The 20,690-nt window shown below is 41.0% G+C and overlaps 1 protein-coding gene across 9 annotated transcripts in view; it reads left to right on the top strand.

Moving 5' to 3' along the window:
* The window catches only part of LOC129765747 (putative uncharacterized protein DDB_G0282129), a 271,283-nt gene that overhangs the window by 105,022 nt on the left and 145,571 nt on the right, over positions 1–20,690 (top strand). For 8 of the 9 annotated variants that reach the window (XM_055766181.1, XM_055766176.1, XM_055766171.1 and 5 more), the window contains one exon: positions 3,463–3,645. In XM_055766181.1, coding sequence (XP_055622156.1) covers positions 3,463–3,645 — 183 coding nt within the window. Of the gene's footprint in view, positions 1–3,462; positions 3,646–14,550; positions 15,366–20,690 lie in introns of those variants that run through there. The other variant, XM_055766192.1, reaches the window with a different exon arrangement.

Genomic DNA, 20,690 nt, shown 5'->3' with positions numbered 1-20,690 from the left:
TAAGTTCTTAACAGAAGAAAATCTGTTCAATATTCCTTGCAGAAAACGTGATACTCTATTAATATGTGTTCTTCATCTTCACTCAGTTTTTAAAGTCAATCAATTCATCCTCTTTGAAACAAAATTATTGATTGTCGGCCTGGGAGACCATTTGCGCGAGTATATTAGGGTTAAAAACAGGTTAAAAACGTTTTGTTGGGAAAAGTAATGGATACAATCTGGAACGTAACGTTATTTGATTGTGTGAAAAGTTCTTTCGGATTTACATTAGAACTTCATTTCTTTTCTGAAGAAACATTCCGCAAAAACTGAAATATGTATATTCGGAAGATTACTGTATCGTATTTATTTTCCATCGATTGGTGAAACGGTATACTCCATGCGAAAACTGATGAATATTGACCATCCGGATAACAGAAAAATTCTTACTATCAATTTCTTATCACATCTGTGTGTATATTCGCATGCATCAGACTTTTTTATTCGATGTTTTCTTCTTTACGTTAGCCATGTGGTCCTGACCTTTTGTCGTTAAAAGTTACCTACTGGCAGTTTTCCAATTTCCTTTAATGCTGCAACCAAACAAAAACAGACTACTGTACCACAAAAACAAACTACTGTACCACAAGCATTTACAAAACATAACATCTTTTATCGCATATACAATTAGTCCACATTAATCTAAAATATGTATTACACCTGATAAATTTAAAGAATAAGTAAGGGACATTCACAAACAACTGATCGAATAAAAATCGCAGCTTTGTTCCCTGCTTATAAATTTTTGTACGGTATGCATCACAATATTTGCTGCATTGACTCCTAAAACGCTTGCTGTCGGTATGATAATTGTTCAAATGAGTGCAATCTGCAATGTCTCATCCACACACAAATCCGATCGATGGAGAGTGAATCATTGGTCGACAGAGCTGCTGTTCTTTCTACTTACGAGACAGAATGAACTTGTCTACCACATGTTTGGATTCGCTCACTCACTGAGTGGTATCGTATGATGCGAGACCAACACGTTGATTGGAGAAGCTGTTTTCACTTGCTGAAAAACAGGAAGTGGGTTATATCTATGGTATAACCGCAAGGGTGACGTAGGACTATCATTGATTTAGAGATCATTTGTATGAAGTTGAATCTGAATTCATTCTGAATGAATGAATATTTGGAGAACTTCGAAAACGAGAGCGTTACGTTGGAGGCACAAGGTTTTATGCATCCAATATTGGATACGGAAATATCCTACTGATGGGGAAGAATAATCTTCAGAAGCTATCCTGTTGATTGCGATTGATTGAAAAATCACAAAACCTAATGTATTTGGTCACAGTGTTACATGGATAGAAAACATTAAAATAAACTCGTTCATATGAATGTAATTTTAAATTCCCAGATAAAGTGGGAACTATTTTCAGTAACGATTAGATATTTCCACATTTTCCTCGATACTGGAAGCCCACCAGTGGTTAATGCTAACTCGATAACCATCTGTTAATAGCACTTGATTGAAACATATTTGGTCACAGTGTTACATGGATAGAACACATTCAAATAAACTCTTTCACATGAATGTATTTCTAAATTCCTAGAGGAACTGGCAGATTATTTTCCGGATCTTTCTCGATCCAAACGGAAAGAATTCCGTTCCGTATGTGTGTGTGTAGCGGCTGCTTCGAGATCTTCCCGGGGAACCGTTTGTAACATCACTCTCCTCCTGATGTATTCCTCTCTGGCCTAAGGTGCACAAACAGGCTCTTGGTGACACCGTTCATCCGCGCTTTCATGATAAATGAAGAGCTTCACCACAACAGCGACAACATGCTCCAATCGCTGTTCAATTAGAACTGAGTGGATTTCCGAGCGGTGCTCGCTTATATACCGATTGGTGATTTCAATAGCCTATTTTGAAAGCAAATTTAAGACTATTGAAACAAGTTTTTGGATCAGAAAGTAACAAGTATAGAACGCGTAGACATTTTATCTTTCGAATGAAGTGTTTATCATACCATTTCGTTCAGTTGTTTAGGAGCTATTAACACTCAAAATCTCGGTCTTCGGCGTAACGCTTTCGTTTTCGAAACTTTGATTTTACACCCCGGTATAGAAATGAAAGACGTAGTCCTACGTCAAAAATTTGGTTGATTTCGTCGATTCTCTCGTCAATCACCAACATTGACCTAGACTAAACCAACGGAACACAATATACTAAACTAAACTAAACTAACGGGACCTACTTTTAATAGCAGACCGGGGCAAATGAAAATAGAAACCACAATAACAACGGTTAAACACGCGACACATACTACTAATTGGCTCATTGTGGCCGTAGTTGGTGCGGAATGTCAGAATTCGTAGGAAATCGTGTGACCGAAGGGTACGACGACGAATATCGACATTAAACATGTCTAACAAAGCAGAGCAATCGATGTGAGATTGCAAGACATCAGACACTAAGCATGCCTTAGCAACATTTCTTCGGTTCATAAGAAGATCTAGATCGATTAGCTGGCAGCGATCCCCATATCTTGGGAGATTGAAAGGGTCGTTCCAAGACAATCGACTAAGAGCAAAGCGGATAAATTTGCGTTGAATTGCCTCTACTTGTGTTGTTTTGGTAGTGTGGTGCCCATACAACTGCTGTATACTCCAGGGAGGATCGAACCAACAAGCAATAAAGAACTTTCAGGCGGTGGACATCAGTGAATTGTTTTGCAGCGCGAAAGATGAAGCCAAGATTTCTTGAGGCTTTAGTGGTTATATAACCTACGTGATCTTTGAAGGTTAGGCGTGAATCTAGGAGAATACCTAAATCTTTAACGGTGGTTTCGCGTTTGAGAGACGTATTGTCGATGGTAGAATTGAAGTAATATTCATTTATAATTAATGTTCACATTGGCGCGTATTTCAATTGAAGGTCAGGAAAATTGTGAAGAAACGAAGGACTGAAGATGAGTGCATGTGATTCTTTCGCAATGAGAAGGTCAAGGTCAGTACCTTCTCTGTCTGTTTTCCTTTTTATTATGTTTTTTCTTCAATCCTTGTCGTCGGATATAGAGGGCTCACTTCAAATACATCTGTTTCATCACTCAAAACACAAGAGAATGTCTTGCTTGTTGATCTATTTATTCGAGCGTTAAGGTCTTTATACAGTTTCATCCTATTTTGCGATGGTTTCGCCACTGATAGCGTAAAGAAAACAAAACTGTCTGAATTACCCATTGAGCTCAACAGTATCAGTTTCAGCCGGTTTAACGGTTCAATACAATTTCCAATCAGCCTCAATTTACAGCAATCAAGAAGTGCATCCCAGTTATGCAATTTTGTTCGGTATGAGATCAGATTACTGTTACAAATAAAAAATAGTTTCGAAATCAGGTCAATAAATATGCTATTTATGACAATGATTCTCTAACGATAATTCTCTTTCCGTTCTTTCTCTCTTTTCTCTTCCAGAGTTACAGTGGGGTGCTCCGGGTACAACGAGTCCAGATATCTGTCGCATCTGGACTCGTCTCATGCACAGATGATGGCCCCGATGGAACGGCCCGCGGGTGGAGCCCTGGCGCTCCATTACGCGGCCGCCCGCGGCTGCCTCGACTGCGTGCGGCTGCTGGTGGAAGCGGCGCCCGACATCAGGTGAGTCTCACCCGCACAGCAATTATTCAACAAAATAAAAGTGTGAAACCTGCCAATAATTGCCCGTTTCTGTTGATTGCTCGGCGTCAAACAAATCGCTGTTCCTTCAATCGAAACAACTTTCCTCGTCGGTAATTAATTAATGCTCGCGTCGCAGCTGCAGCTTAGATCGCTTCGGCCACGCCTTCGTGATCCTCTCGGGCCGAATGTGCGTGCGTGCGCAGGAACATTCACGCGCAAAGGAACAATAAAACAATATGGTCAATTAATATAATTAATCTGGGCACCGTCGCAGTGCCTCATTCCTTCTCCGCGCGCGCTCTGTGGGAAATGGGAAATTGGCAAACGAAAGGAAAAGTGCTCACGCGCCCATGCGCACCCACACGAAGCCTGCGGAGCTCAACCTTTGGTTCGTTGGCATCGGAATGTGCCGCTTGCCGCGCACGGTGGGTTCACAGGCTTCTTTTTTTTGGGCCACAATGATCCGATTTTTTACGCGAGTGAGCTGCATAACAGTTTAGAAGAAGCTCGCTCCGCTCGCCCGCAAGAAAAAAAACATCAACAAACATCAAACAAAAACAGAAGAAGGAAGCAGAGGCAATCGCAAATAATACCTGTGTGGGGGCGGACCAAAAATAGATGCACGCTTTGCCGAGCACTAATAAGCGCTCCTCTGGATGCTTCACTAGTCACCGGCGAGGGTGGCACTTGTCTATTCAGCCATAATTAACCATATCATTTCGTTTCGTAGGCTCTTCTGTTTGGTTTTGTTGTTGTTGTGTTTTTCTCTAATTAATAGTTCCTGAACATGGGTCTTAGCATAATAATTTGCTTTGCGGTGCGGTGTTTTCGATCGGAAATAATACGCCAATTTAGTTCGCTCAAATTGAATAATAGTTTGTAATTGATGCGGAGTTATGAATGCGTTGCGTTGTAGCGTCGTAGGAAACCTTCACTAAATGCTACCTTTCCAAATCGTTCACTCGTCAAAACAAGAAAATCATTTGTGAATAACGGTTCGTCTACTATGGACTCACTTGGATTTTAATATCAATACAAATTGGCCCAAATTGTTTATTTCCTATACATTACTCATAGCAGTGTTACCTTCAAATGATTCAGGATGTTTTTTGTAGTTTTTTGCAAGGAATGGTTTTTGACGTAGGATTACGTCTTTCGGGAACATATTGGGGTATAGATTGAAAAACAAACCACGTCTGACATGTTCACTCAGTTGGAGCATGGTCACCATATACTTCCAACAAAATGCGATGACTTTCGCAGCTTTTTTCTTCATATTGAATGGAGTAACACTCCCCGCAAAAACACTCTCGTTGGTACGAAATTTGACATATTCAAAGTGGCATAACACTATGTTGTTTACGCTTCAACTTTTTGGCATATACTGAAAAAGACGTGCAATGACCGTAGCTTTCCAACAAATGTCTGGTAATCTGATTCATTGGAATAATAATCAAGCTACGCCATCTGTTGTAAAATCAAAGAAACTTACCGGTACACCTAATAGTTTGTTTTTTTTCAAACTTGCGTACACGATATCTCAAGTTCAACTTAACCGATTTGTGTCGAATTTATATGAATACAATCGGTGTGCATCTCTCTATTCAACCAATAAAAATCATATTTTTTTAAATTTTAGTACTAAAAAAAGGGAAACGTAACAAAAACTCCCTGCTCCCTTGGCCGAGTGGTTAGCGTCATAACTAACATGCCGGGTGTTCGGGTTCGATTCCCGTTCTGGTCGGGGGAATTTTTCGTCAAAGAAATTTCCTTCGACTTGCACTGTGATCACGCGTATTCTAGAGCTTGCCACTCAAAATGCATTCAAGGCGTGTTATTTGGCATAGAAATCTCAACTAAGTACTAATAAAAATGACGCAAGTAATACTACGTTGAGACGGCGAAGTTCCTCTAGGAACGTTAGTGCCATTGAAGAAGAAGAAGAACAAAAGCGTTCTAAAATTTTTTTTCCTTCACATGACCGCCATTTTGTCGAAAAATATGTTTTCAACTTGCCCGAGGTTCATGCAATAGCGGCATCTCTACTGATTCAGAATCCGTTCGTTTTTTATTGTTAAAAGCTAGATAAACAAGTAATGATATATTTTTTTATATTTTTTTCTGAATAGCTGAGTATTTTTCACATAACACATAACATTTTTGAGTTATGATTTTTCAAAATTAACTGATGGTCCTAAAAATCATTTTTAACTTTTTTTTCCAAAAATGACTTTGTCCAAAAATTTATTATTTTTGGACTACTAGACCGATTCATATGATCAATATATCAAATTAAAGCTAATTAGCTAGCCTTTTTTCAAAAAAAATAACACATTTCCTAATGAATTGAATTCCAGTCGCATACATCAAGTCTAGTCGCATAGAAATATTTAACGAATACAAGAAAACTGAAAACAACAACATTGAGAAATCATAAATTATATACGAAAAATAAAAAATCTCTGTTTTTTGGATATGTCATGTAAAAAAATCTCAGCTTTCAAGAAAAAATATAAAAAAATAGCTTCCTTGGTCCCGAAACTATGTAAACTATAAAAAAAACTAATACAATAAATAATTACGAAATCAAAATCCATTTTATATCGCAAGTCTAAAATTTTTCAAAAAAAGACTAAAAACAGGCTTTCATTTTATGTGTTGGAAAAAAAGAGGAAAAAAATGATTTTTCGAACCATCGAACCATTTGAAAAATCATAAGTCAAAAACGAAAAAAACGCCTTTCTGGTTTCGACATATGTTATGTGAAAAATCCTCAGCTTTCCAGAAAAAATTTAAAAAAATATAGCGCCTTTGGTCCCGAGACTATGAAAACCAAAAAAAAAAAAACGAATACGATCAATAATAACGAGAGCAGTATTCAATTTTTTTTTGGTACGGTATTTTTTTAAAAAAGGATTTAATTTGATATGTCGATCATCTGAATCAGTTTAGTAGTTCAAAAGTTATGAATTTTTGAAAAAAGTCATTTTTGGAAAAAAGAGGAAAAGTTGATTTTTCGGACAACCCTAAAATGGAAATGGTCACCCTACTCAAAAATTATAGGAGGTTGTGTCCAAGATACGACCGCATTGTTGACGTAGAACTACACTGTTATTTTATATAAGTCGCCATACATTGGTGGCTTGAAACTACTAGGAATATAAACACTTCTCATCATTTTGCGCTATTCTCAAAAGAAATGCTTATGTTAATATCACTGGCCTCGAAAAAAGTTCCATTACTTTCTCATGCTCGAGGGATGCGCAGCTGTCACCCTTAGCGGAGGAGGTTTTGCTACTGGCAAGCGAAATCTAACCACATACAAAATTCCAGAACGACATTTACTTTCTTGGTGACTAAACAAGCGAAATAAACTCTTTTTGTTAATAACAACCTCGAAAACAGTAGCAATGCTTCATTATTATCAATATTAGCGCAAATGTAATCCTAGTTGAAGGCAGTTTTGCGATTGGCACGCGAACCCATATAACTTATAACATTCCAGTAAGACATTCAACATTCTACGCGAAGCGTCCAATTTATGACGCGGAAAGAAAAACACACGATATGAATAACGCCAAAAACGAACTGAAAAAATCAAACGACGATATCCAAGTTGGATTACCACTGGTGGGGTCCAATCTTAGATCGAAGCGCAGCGAAAGCAAAGTGAACTGGATTGCTCAACAGTTCGATGCCGAATGAAAGTTTGCCTCAGCGAGATCCACTGTTAATACTCTAGGCAAGTATTCCCCTTCATTCTTCTACCTTTTCCTTTGTTCACGGAGACTTTAAATCCTACGATTTCCCCTCCGTTGGTCGTCGATAAGTTGCTCGTTATTGACAGCTCAGTTCGGGAAAGCACACAAATGAACAGAACAAATGTATGGGAAAATGGAAATGCTAAAAGTTTTCAGGAATTTAAACCATCTACAAACCAGGGGAATCTAAATTATAGCATATTAAACAAATCTTACGGAATTTCCGATTCGTTTAGTATGTAAATCGCCAAAATCCGTTCGCGACAAAAATAGTTATTAACGTTAACTTTATTTCATAAAAACGTGACCTGTTTTCTGATTTGGCACCCTTAATGAAAGACGTAGTTCTACGTCAAAAAATAAAAAAATATGGGTCTAATTTTTTTGCGATAAAGAACAAAACTACCACTTTTCACGAAAATCTGAGAACCACTATATCGGTTTGGCATGGAATTATTGGGATGGCAACAATTGCCGATCTGCCCAATCGGCCAAACTCAGCGGTGCGGTTTAGTTACGTGCTGTCAATGTGCCGCACTCGTGCAATTTCTTTTTCTTTACTAGCCATAATCGTTTCTTCTCTTGAAAAATATACACGCGACATACAATAATTCGTTGTCTTTATTCTTTTATCATCAATAATTCCGATGTTATTATTTCTCTGCGATAACCCAACAGTTTATGGGCCCAGCGTAACATGGAATTTGTGGACATTTGTTGGAAACTCGAACTGTGAAGTGTTCGCGAGTGGATCATAAAAATAAAATGGCGGATGCAAAAATTTCTTTGGAAAGCTGAACGACCATAATTATTCGATCTGGGAGTTCAAGATGGAGCTTTTGATTGTACAGGAGGAATTGTCGAAGCTTGTTTTGGACCTAAAGTCGGAAGCGGTCACGGCGGATTGGCTCGTGAAAGACGGGAAGGCTCGCGCTATGATTGGATTGGCGGTGGAGTTGAAGCAGATTCACGAGGCAACTTCTCTATAATTGACGCTTCACATCTTACGAAAAATGTGTTCCCTACGGTTATCGGAAGACGGTGATCTCCCCGCGCACCTGAACGAGATGACGGATCTGGAAAATCGTTTGGAGGTGATTGGAAAGGATCTGAAGGATCGAGTTTTTATGGCGCTGATTTTGTCGAGTCTTCCGTCATCGTATGGCAGCTTGATCAGTGTGATCGAAAACAGGCCGGAAAACGAGTTAACGGTGGATTTCGTGAAGAGCAAGCTGCGGGACGAGTGGCGTCGTCGGTTGGAATGCAACGGCGGTGATGTGCATGGCAGCGAGAATGTAATGAAAACAGTGAATTCAAAAACGATCGAAAAGAAGAAGAAAGGAGTGTGCTTTTACTGCCAAGAAGAAGGACATTTTCGGCGAGTTTGCCCGAAGCTGACTAAGGGAAGGCAAGAGAAGAAGCTGGAGGCGAATTTGGCTACTGAAGTGCCGGATGGGATAGTGTCTGATGGCTGTGACGAATTCTAGCGAGAACCGGTGGTACTTGGATTCCGGTGCTACGTCTCACATGACCAGCGACAAGAAGCTGTTGAAAAACGTGCATTCATCACAGCAACCAAAAATCTGTCTGGCCGATGGAAACAAAATCATATCGAATGGGGCTGGAACCGCAGAGGTGGTGTCGGTAACAGGTTCCACCATGTTCCTTGGTTGTCAGGAAAATCTGCTCTCGGTGAGTAAGATTTGCAACCCAGGGGACAATGTTTTATTTGATCGAGTAGGGTGCAAGATCCTGAAAGGCCAGGAAGCCGTTCTGGTAGGCGAGAGGAGTGGTGGTTTGTACTGCTTGAAGCAATTACCACAACAAGCGCTTATGATCCAAGAAAAGCATTCGGACTTGTGTGAGCACCTGTGGCATCGACGATTCGGACATCGTGATCCTGTAGCAATAGCGAAAATAATGCAGGAGGGATTGGGCTTCGGGCTAAAAATGAACAAAAGCGAAATTTAGTCCGTTTGTGCCATGTTTTGCGAAGGCAAGATGAGTCGGTTGCCGTTTCCTAAAGTATCAAGCAGCAAGTCTGAAGCTGTGGGTGACTTGGTGCCTTGAGATATAGGGGTCCTATGGATACAGTGGATACAGGTTCTTCATGACGATGATGCACGATTATAGTCGTTATACGGTTGTTTACTTGTTGAAAGCTAAGTCGGACGCTGAACAGAAGATCAGAGAGTATGGTGCGATGGTGAAGAACCAGTTCAGGTGTGCTCCGAAAGTCATTCGGACAGACGGAGGCGGAGAATATTCTGAATCGGTTTTGAGGAACTACCTGACGGATCACGGATCACGAAATACTGAGGCGAAGCAGTTTGTACTGCAAATTATCTGCAGAATCGTTTGCCAACGTCAACTATCGAAAAGGCGCCATATGAACTTTGACATGGAACGAAGCCATCTTACGCTCATTTGCGAATATTTGGATCGGAGGCTTATGTACACGTGTCCAAGGAGAAGCGACGAAAGCTGGACAAGAAGGCAACAAAGATGGTTTTCGTTGGATATGCGGAAGGGCGAAAAGCTTACCGTTTCCTGGATACGAAGATGGACTGGATTGTGATCAGCAGGGACGTCAAATTTCTAGAACGTGGTGGCTTGAGCGACTCAACGCTGGATGAAGAACAACTAGCAGAGGAAACTTTGATCCTGAAGCCGTCAGGAGAGGAGTCGGAATCGCTCGAAAAGGCAGAAGACAAAGCAGATAAGATGGTGTTAGTATCTCTAGGGTCGACTGGCAGACAATATCCAAGCTCGATCTCAGGGGGTATAGACACTGGAACTGAGTCAGCAACAGAAATTGACGATGAAGAAGGAGTAGTAGCGGATTCGAACTTGAACACCACGGTGTACGAGAATGCGTCTGAGGGGGAAATATCAGTTTCTAGTATTCCCCTGTACTAAATTATCTTATCTTTCAAATGAAAGCAACAGAATCGTCTTCCGTAGCGTATTTTTTAATGTAGAGCCAGTTGAAGGCAACAGAATCCGAAACAAAAAACTAGAAGTGGGTTATATCTTTTATATAACCGCAAGGTGGACGTAGGACTAACGTTGACTTAGCAATCAATAAGTCTTCTTGGATGGCTCTAACGTTCCAGTGGAACTTTTGCCTTCTCACCGTAGCATAACTTGCATAATTTTTATTAGTTATACTTGGTTGAGATTTCTATGCCGAATAACACGCCTTGAATGTACTCTGGAGTGGCAAGCTCTAGAATACGCGTGACCACAGTGCAAGCCGGATAAATTTTCTTTGACGAAAAATCCCCCGGCCAGAACGGGAATCAAACCCGAACCCGAATGATAGTGTGGGACGCTAACCACTCGGCCACGGGAGCACAGCAATCAATGAGTAACAAGCAAATAAACCTTAGACGTTTCATCTTTCGAATAAAGTGATTATCATACCACTTCTAATCGAATTATTAATGTTCAAAGAGGGATTCGATTCCTCCTCGGAAATACCCAGCACAAATAGTATCCACTCCCCTAGCCAATTGGAATCATCGTTGATCCGGAGCAGGATTATTAACGCTTGAAAAGGAATGGATTCCTCCTCGGAATTACACAGCGAAAATAAGATCCGCTTCCCAACAATTCAAATTTCCCAATAACGACGATCGATTGCAGCATTCGTAAACAAATAATTTTATAACGCTGCTTTTATGAATGTGATTTCTTCGATATGTAATATAATATCCACTTCGATCATATCCACTACACCGTATCATACCATATCAAATCCATAGTCAATTCGAGTACAATAGTATTCGTTGCTTGTATCTAATTTGCTATGCCAATTTCCCCTGGCTCCATGGTTTTGAAGTCTGTGTTAGGGAAGCATTCCGATTTTCAGAAACGCAAACGAGTACAAAAATACCAGCAGCTCGCATCTATTTTGCAATGCCAATTTCACCACGCTTTATGATTTTGAAGTCAGTGTTAGGGAAACATTCCAATTTGCAGAAAAGCAAACGAATTCAAAATACCCGCTGCTTGCATCTAATTTGCTATGCCAATTTCCCCTGGCTCCATGGTTTTGAAGTCTGTGTTAGGGAAACATTCCGATTTCCAGAAACACAAGCGAGTACAAAAGTACCCGCAGCTTCAATCTGTCTTGCAATGTTGATTTCTCTCAGGCTCCATGGTTTCGAAGTCTGTGTTAGGGAAACATTCCAATTTCCAGATACGCAAGCGAGTACAAAAGTATACACTGCCTACATTTATTTTGCAATGCCGATTTCCCCTGGCTCCATGGTTTTGAAGTCTGTGTTAGGGAAACATCCATACATTCCAGCGATCGTACCTCAATCGTTGCGCAATTATAACTCAGTGGATTTCCGAGCGGCACTCGCTTATATACCGATTGGTGTGATTTCAATAGCCTGTTTTAAAAGGAATTTTAGGACTATTGAAACAAATGTTTGGATCAAAAAGTAACAAGCATATAACGCGTAGACCTTTTATCTTTCGAATGAAGTGTTTATCATACTATTTCGTTCAGTTGTTTAGGAGCTATTAAGGCTCAAAATCTCGTTCTCCGGCGTAACGCTTTCGTTTTCGAAAGTTTGAACTTACACCCCAGTATAGAAATGAAAGACGTAGTCCTACGTCAAAAAAGTTCTATAACTCTGTCATTGTTGAAATTCGAACACATGCGTAGAAGGATTTTTTTTCATCAAATATGATCGTCTATCATCTTTTGAGAGAATCTGGATAATTTTTTTTTTATGTGAGAAAGGTGTTTCCTGACTTTAAAGGGATGAATCGAAAATCAAATTCTTTTGCATTCAAAAAACGAAAAATACATGCAAAAAAAAACGAATAAATAAAATTAGACTCGATTATATACAGGATTCGATTATATACAGTGGAAAAAAATCAGAAACTGTATATAATCGAGTCCGCGCTGTAACAGCGTCTAGATAAAGCACTCAAAAATTCTCTCAAGGAAGTACGGCGAGTGCTTTTCCGGCCTCACTGAACGGATAGCTTCGACAGAGCCACGATAGATACAATACGGTACCGCAACTTATGAAAAAGGCCTTTCAGCCATCTTGGATTTTGTATGTAAACAATCTGCAATATTTTGCAATATTTTTTTTTTGCTGCGCTAAGATAAGATGCCAACATTCCACGTTGGCTAGCAAGTTTTGCGGGTTTGCTGCCATACGACCAACGCCCACCTATGAGAGGACACTATCAGCTCGGTTTGGTTACGACCTTAGAGGCGTTTAGGCATAATCCAACGAACGTAGCGTTATACCAAAGTCCAGTCGAACTAGTATTGAGCCAGTGGTTCTAATAGGAATGATTTACCTGAGTAAAGCTTCCAGCAAGTTGGTAAGATGAAGAATACGAATACATCCGCCATTGTGTATTCCCTGACAGACTGGGAAAATTACACATCCCAAGCAAATTGAATCAAACGGTTCCAGCGCACGTACACCCAATTTCCAATCAATAATAACTGAAGATTCCCCGATGGGGAAACTGTTGTCATTATTAAACACTAGCGGCCCAATTCTATGTTTTAATAAGTTTACCGCAAAGTCATTGGAATAGCTTTGCTGTTGCACTCAAACAGACTCTCGCAACAACGCAGACGCACACACTCTCTCACACAAAAAACGCATCGCAGCTGCTCACTGCTCACTCTCTCACTATGTTTGTGTTTACGTCAAGAATACGAACATTTACGACCGTTTACGACTGTTCACGACGACCGCGCTTTATTTTTTAGCGATTTTATTTATAGTAAGATTATATGAAAAAACATACACGCAGACGCGCACAGTTTGACACAAAAAAGAATGACACAAAAAAGAACGTATCGCAGCCGCTGACTGCTCTCTCTCTCACACACTGTTCTTGTTTACATCAACCCACCAACCAAGGCGCCTCTATATGTACCAGGTGAAACAATCATATGAAATGCACTTTCAGCCATATTAGAATTGCTGTCGGTATTGTTTACAAACAGCATCAGAACGCTGCCGGCGGCTCTCTAGAAACTGCTACGACGCTTATTCGAACGATGCCTACTATGTTCGGCTTTCGCGAATTTATGTGAAAAAGAAGGGATAATTTTGTAGAATTTCATTCTCTTTTCCACTACTCTCGCATGTAAAAATGCAAAAATGACGTATCGTAGTAATAACAAAACAAACAACCCCCGCTCCACAAACCGTAATCCCCTTCTTATTGAAGTGATGATGTTGCTTCACCTGTTCTACATTGATATAAGCGCCTTGCCACCAACTAACCAAAACGCACATACACACGTACACGCACACACACACACGCACACACAAACACATACACGCACAAACGAACACATGCACACACGCAGACGCGCACACTTCGCGCAGTGATAAAATGAACAAACTGTTGTGTGCTGTATGCTGGGGGGACGGGGCAGTGTTATACACACTGCGTACTGCGGGTGCTGGCTCGTTCTCACACAAAAAACACATCGCAGCTGCTCGCTCTCTCACTCTGTTTGTGTTTACGTCAAGAATACGACCATTTACGACCGTTTACGACTGTTCACGACGACCGCGCTTTATTTTTTTGCGATTTTATTTATAGTACGACCGCGCTTTATTTTTTTGCGATTTTATTTATAGTAAGACAATGTTTTCCACCACAGCGCGCCGCTACCGTTTCAAATTCGCCTTCATTTGATCGCGAAACCGCGAAGAAAGTGCAAAACAAAAGCCACGATAATAAAAACGCTCCGCGGTTTTCCTTCCTTCTGTTTTGCTCTTGCTCACTTCCCGAGACGCGGCACCGAGGGTGGGGCCCCCATTGTGAGCATATTTCTCGCGCCTCTGTTTTTCCTTTCCACGATACTTGTTTTTTTTTCGCGCTATGCTGTTTTGCCTTGGCTAGTCCCATTATCGGTACGGTGTAGGCTAATGGCTCATTGCCGAGCTGAGCATGGATTAATTCCACCACCATCCATTGCCATCCCGAAGCGAAACCCGGCGCCTCGGCGGAGCGCTCGAGTATCAGTACCTGGTTCATACTCGCGCCGTAAAGATGTGCCGAATTCCTCGGGAACAATGCTGTGTGGTCCGCTGATGGGCAGTGTCCCCGCGCGCGCACCGAACTGTAGATCTCGACCTTCAAACTGAACCTAGTGTTATCCCCCGGGTGCAAGTGTGCCTGTGGCCTGGATTGCTGCGCACAATGTGTGTGTGTGTGTATAACATGTTCCCCCGTTGGTCAAGACAAACCTGATCGGGAAAAGTAGCCCACTTCTGGAAGACCGGGGCTCTCCCGACAATTTTCTTATCGGAACCCATTGGTAGAGCGAGGTTGAGGTGTGTTGAAAAACCTGCTTCGAACTGACAAGAACTATCAGCGTTACGTTACGGTACCCCTGTTGGTGGTGTGGATCAGAAAAGCAGTGGAAAAACTTGTCCGTGGTCCAAAGGAGCCGCGTTAGACGCGGTGTGCATTGGCACTGCAGCTGTCTAGGACCACTGTGGATTAGGGTTATTCAGTGCTGGAAGCTCCAATGGTTAACATCCGTTGCATCGGCTGTGGGCTCGTGAATATTCTAGCGTTGAGATCTTTTGAAGTGGAAAAGAAGAAAAAATAAACAATAAACGACAGGAAAAGTCGGATGTGTAATTAATTCAGTTCCGTGAGCATAAAGCTGGATGAGTGAACGAAACGAACGTGAATACTAAGTGGCTCATAATATTGCGAAATTGGCTCCAAAGAAGCGCGGGATGCATTGTGGAACGGTGTTTATCTACGGTTTTTGACAGTTTTGTTTCGAAGCGGAAGATTGTTGCAGTGAGCAGAAAGTCGTGCTGGAACTGAAATTGATTGGGCAGAAAAAAAGGGAAACTCTCGTTGTGGTGTGGTGTAACATACAGTTTAATGATCGAGTACCAGAGCTTGAAAGTAATAATCTTTTTGATTGGATGCAAAAGCGTGGCGCCGAGGGGTGCCGAAAGTGAGCTCACATTGTGCAAATCGGTGGTCTGAAAACGATGGCGGGGTTGGTTCAGTTACAGCGAAGGTGAAATGAGACATTCTCAAGTACACACACATGATCGATGAGGCATTCGATTACAGAATGGAGGCCAGGCCAATTTGTCTATCGAAAATTCAGCCTGAAATGGAATTCGCACTCGTGTTGTTATTTTTAATTTACGTGGGCAGCTCATTATGGTTTCGCAAATCTGCGATATATCGCCTCTTTATGAGTTCGCATTTCGTTCTCACCAGCTGGTGGTTCTCTGTTGTTGTAATAAACCGTTATAAATGATTGTTGTACTGTTCAATTGGATTTCATGCTTGATATTCAGAATATATTAGATGGCTACTCAGATTCGGGTGTAATCTCGTCGTAACTGATGTACTTTAGCAGTACTACTTTCAGGTACTCGTGGTCACAATTACACAACAATCCACTGGACCTGCCAAACATTACAATCCGTTTCGCAAGACCTGGCGTCTTGATTGGACGACAGCACGCCTTCCTCTTCATTCTTCGGTGAACCACATATTACCCCCCACAAACCGTGATGAATATTATTAACTTAGGTTGCGTACACCTCTGCCTGCTCCACACGAGTCCACATGATGGGTCCGTGGCGTTATGGCAATAAGCAGGTAATAGGTTTTAATTACGCGTAAGCACAAGCGTCGGCCAAACGATGACTATTATTATTACTACTATCGCTTTCCGTTCACAACACACAATACACAATGTGCCTTCGCGAAAAAAAACAGCTGTGCCGCTTCCTGGAGACGGCCGCGTGTTTTTGTGCGGTGCATCCATGGAACATAGTGGCGGGCCATGTTTCGTTGGGCGCATTGTCGAGCCTCCTCGTGTGAGTCGGCTATGTTAGCCGCGGAAAAACAAGCACCAACAAGCACAATGTGGAATGTTAGGTGGAAGGTCCCCGGGACTGTGGATTGCATGCAATGCTTTCACTTTTGCCAGCAATGTCCTCCGGACATTGAAGCGATGCACAGGGCCAGTAGGGTAGAGCACACGCGACCTGCTTCTGTCGCATTTTACATATCAAGGTTGCTTAAAAATTGAGGGAAAACTGATCACAAAAGAAGTAAGATCGGTTATTTTCAAAACCACATTTTCATAAGTGATGAGCATTACAACTTAATGGTATAATGAAGTTTGAGCATAGTTTCTAGAATAGATTCGGTTTGTTTCGACTATTATGGATTTTATAGTACAGATCGGAATTGATTATCCGGGATTCGATTATCCGGAGTATTTTATTTTTGATTTTGGGAAATTTTGAATAATTTGTATAATAATTCCATATTGAATAGCTAATATAGGTATCAAATGAACGGGCTTGACTAGTAGAGTGCAGTTATGTATGAAAGATGCAAATCCAAGATGGCGGCCACTACAAAACGGCGGATTACATATTTTCTTGGAACCCCATCAATATCAAATGAAAGGTTTTGACTAGTACAATACAGTTGTTTATGAAAATGGGTGGGTTATATCTATATATATATAAAAATGGAGTGATGTCTGTCTGTCTGTCTGATTCTTATAGACTCGGAAACTACTGAACCGATCGACATGAAAATTGGTATGTAGAAGTTTTTGGGGCCGGGGAAGGTTTTCGTGATATTTTGAGACCCCTCCCCCCTCTCTAAGGGGGGGCTGCCATACAAATGAAACACAAATTTCTGCATTACTCGGAAATTAACCAAGCAAACGAAACCAAAGTTGGCATGTGGAGGTTTTAGGATGCAATAAATGTTTCTATGGTGATAAGATACTCCTTCCCCCTCTCTTAGAGGGGGCTGCCGTACAAATGAAACACAAATTTTTGCATTACCCGAGAATTAATCAAGAAAATTAAACCAAATTAGGCATATGGAAACTTTAGGGTGCAATTAATGTTTCTATGGTGGTTAGATACCCCTCCCCCCTCTCTTAGGGGTGGCTGCCATACAAATAAAAACCAAATTTCTGCATTACTCGAGAATTAATCAAGTAAATGGGCGGGACGAAGTTTACCGGGTTAGCTAGTATATGATATAACCGCAACGTTTACGTGGGACTACCTTTGTCTTAGTAAGCGTTTATATTGTATTGATTAAATTATCGATTGAATGGAACAATTTTCGAATTCTATTGAATTCAACCTATTTGCTTTGTAAGTAAAAAGTTTGAACAGTTTCCATGTATGATCAATACATGCATTGTAATAGATTATATTCTTCGTTGCAAGTAAATTCGATAACCGTCCTTTTACGTTTGATATGATGCCTAGGACTACCAAAATATGTGAACGGAAGAATTGTCAATCGATCATTGTATTTTACATTTCCCTCTGACATTATTACATCTCTCATGTTTACGTAGTTCTCGAACCGCGAAAGTTCATTCACCTCTAGTATCTGAAATGACGATTTTCCCAGGCTTCTCAGTTTAGAAATATGTTTTAGGGAAACATATTCCGGCAGCACAAAGATAAGCGAGTATAAAAGTACTAACAGCTTGCATATATTTGCAAAGTGGATTCCCACAGGCACATAGATTTTGAAGTCCGTGTTAGGGAAACACATTTTGGTGTGATCAAAAATACCCCCCTTTTTCCCTTGTTGGGTGTGAACCACTGCGTCCATTAGTTTGAACTATTGTGGTATGCCCCATTTTTTGTACTACGCTTCAAGCTAATCTACTGCTTATTGATGAAGAAGTAGACTGAAAGCTATAGCGAGATAGGTGCCAATCAGGAATAATCTGTTTGATAAAATTTATAGTCCTGATCGGCGACACAGACCAAACTTCCTTGGGCTCCAGAATAGCCTTATCAAGGTGTTGAAGTCTGCGTCTTGTTAGTGCTCCGCATTTGCAGAGCAAATGTTCCGAGGTTTCGCTTTCGGCATTACAAAAGCGACAAATATCATCTTGCACTAAACCTATGTTTTTGAGATGGTATTTACTCGGACAGTGTCCTGTTATAAGACCAGTGAATGTGCTGAAGTCTTTCTTATTAAGACTCAGCAATTGTTGAGTAATTTTAATACTCGGCGTGATAAATTTTTTTGACTGGTTGAGTTGTACAGCCATCCAGTTGGCCATTACTTCCCGGTCTTCCCATTTCTTCAGCTCACTCTTCAACACACATTCAGAAATTCCACAGAATGGTTCTGGACCAGTGAAGGGTGAGCTTGAGCCGCGTCTTGCGAGTTCATCTGCTTGTTCATTTCCCTCTATACCGCAATGGCCAGGAATCCAGTACAGTTGTACCGAACTTCTCTGACACAGTTGTCGTAAAAGGCAAATGCATTCCCAGACAATTTTTGAATAGCACTTGAAAGCATTGAGGGCTTTAAGTGCTGCTTGACTGTCTGAGAAGATACAAATGTTAGCATGTCTATAGTTTCTTTTAAGGCAGACATTTATACATTCTATTATTGCAGCTACTTCTGCCTGGAAAACTGTTGGCCAGTTCCCCATAGCTACAGAAATTTTTATTCTGGGACCATACACTCCAGCACCTGTTCTGTTACCCATTTTCGACCCATCGGTATAGAACAGGATTGAACCATTACGAACATCGGGACCACCCTCATCCCATACTGAACGAGAAAGTTCGATCACTGTGTATGGAATGTCATAATTGGTCCTTGGTTCTATCCAATCGCTGTTCATCTCTGAGGTTGGTCCAACGGGTAAGAGATTCAGGATGCTCAAATGACCAGTTTTGTCCCCGTCTAATATTTTTTTTATATCTTTTTAGCTTTAGAGCGCTTCTATTAGCCTCCAGCTGAACATGTTGACCCAAAGGTAACAAGTGAAGGATAGCCTCCAATGCCTTTGAGGGTGTGCTTCGCATTGCTCCTGTTACAGCAACGCATGCCAGTCGTTGGAGTTTGTTTAGCTTTTTTGTAGCTACAGTCTCCTTAGTCTTTCAATTTTAGTCACAAGCGTGTGTAACGCTGTGACTGTGGATTTGCCTGATTGATAGGCAAACTGGTATTTAGATAAAGGGCATTTGGACATGAATACAGACTTTATGTATTCATATAATACTTTTTCCATAGTTTTCAGCAGTATTGATGATAAACTAATTGGTCTGAATGATTTTGGGAGTGATTTATCACGTTTCCCAGCTTTTGGAATGAAGACCACTTTAACGAGTCTCCATGTGGAAGGAATGTGCTCTAGTATCAGACTTGCCTTAAAAATCTCGATTAGAGATGGAATCAGCTTAGATTCTCCTTTTTGAATCAGGGCTGGAAAAATTCCATCTGCACCTGCGGATTTGTAAGGTTGAAAGGATCTCACCGCGCTTTCTACTCTGGCCCTCGTGAAAACCATTCCAGCAACTATCTTTGCGACATCCTTTGCACTTTGAGAATTCCTTCGAGAGCATTTCATGTCGCGGTTGTAGTTAGGACTGGTATCAGAATGAACCGATGTAGATCCCGGGAAGTGAGTTTTCATCAGTAAGTCTAATACTTCTGAGGGAGATTTTGTGAACGAACCGTCGTCCTTTTTGAGGGAACCAGGCCCGTCCGAGTGGTCTTTTGCAAGAGTCTTGCTTAGTCTTGCAACGATTGGGGTACTTTCAATGCTTTCGCAGTTATTTACCCAAGATTTTCGTTTAGATCGTCTTAGTTCTCTATTATATTCGGTTAGGGCGCTCCTATATTGAGACCAATCCGAATTAATTTTAGCTCTGTTGAACAGCTTCCGCGCTGTTTTACGTAGCCGCTCGAGCCTTTTGTTCCACCATGGAACGTTTCTTGTCGAAGAAACTCTCTTAAGTGGACAATTACTGTTGTAGACAGAAACTATCGTATCATTTAATTCTTTTGAAGTTGATTCGAGCTGTTGAATCGACCTTATTCTTGTGTTAAGAGTTTCTGACTCGAGTTCAAGTGAATATCGTTCCCAGTTGGTTTTTCTTGGATCACGATATTCTCTCTGTACTGTCAAGCCACCATCCCATTCGAAGATAATGTGTCTGTGATCAGACAACGACGCCTCTTCCGAAACGTGCCAGTTGTGTATTTTCGAAGAAATTACCGGACTGCACAGTGTTAGGTCCAGGACTTCTTGTCTGATAGCGTTTATAAACGTTGGTTCATTGCCTATATTGGCAATGTCAATGTTGTTTGAAGAGAGAAATTCTAAAAGACAGTCACCTCGACTGTTTATGTCAGTACTACCCCACAAAGTGTGATGAGCATTGGCATCACAGCCGATGATGAAGTCTTTTT

Source organism: Toxorhynchites rutilus, chromosome 1 (assembly GCF_029784135.1).
Source record: "Toxorhynchites rutilus septentrionalis strain SRP chromosome 1, ASM2978413v1, whole genome shotgun sequence".
Lineage (NCBI taxonomy): Eukaryota > Metazoa > Arthropoda > Insecta > Diptera > Culicidae > Toxorhynchites > Toxorhynchites rutilus.
This window is presented reverse-complemented; position numbering and strand designations above follow the sequence as displayed.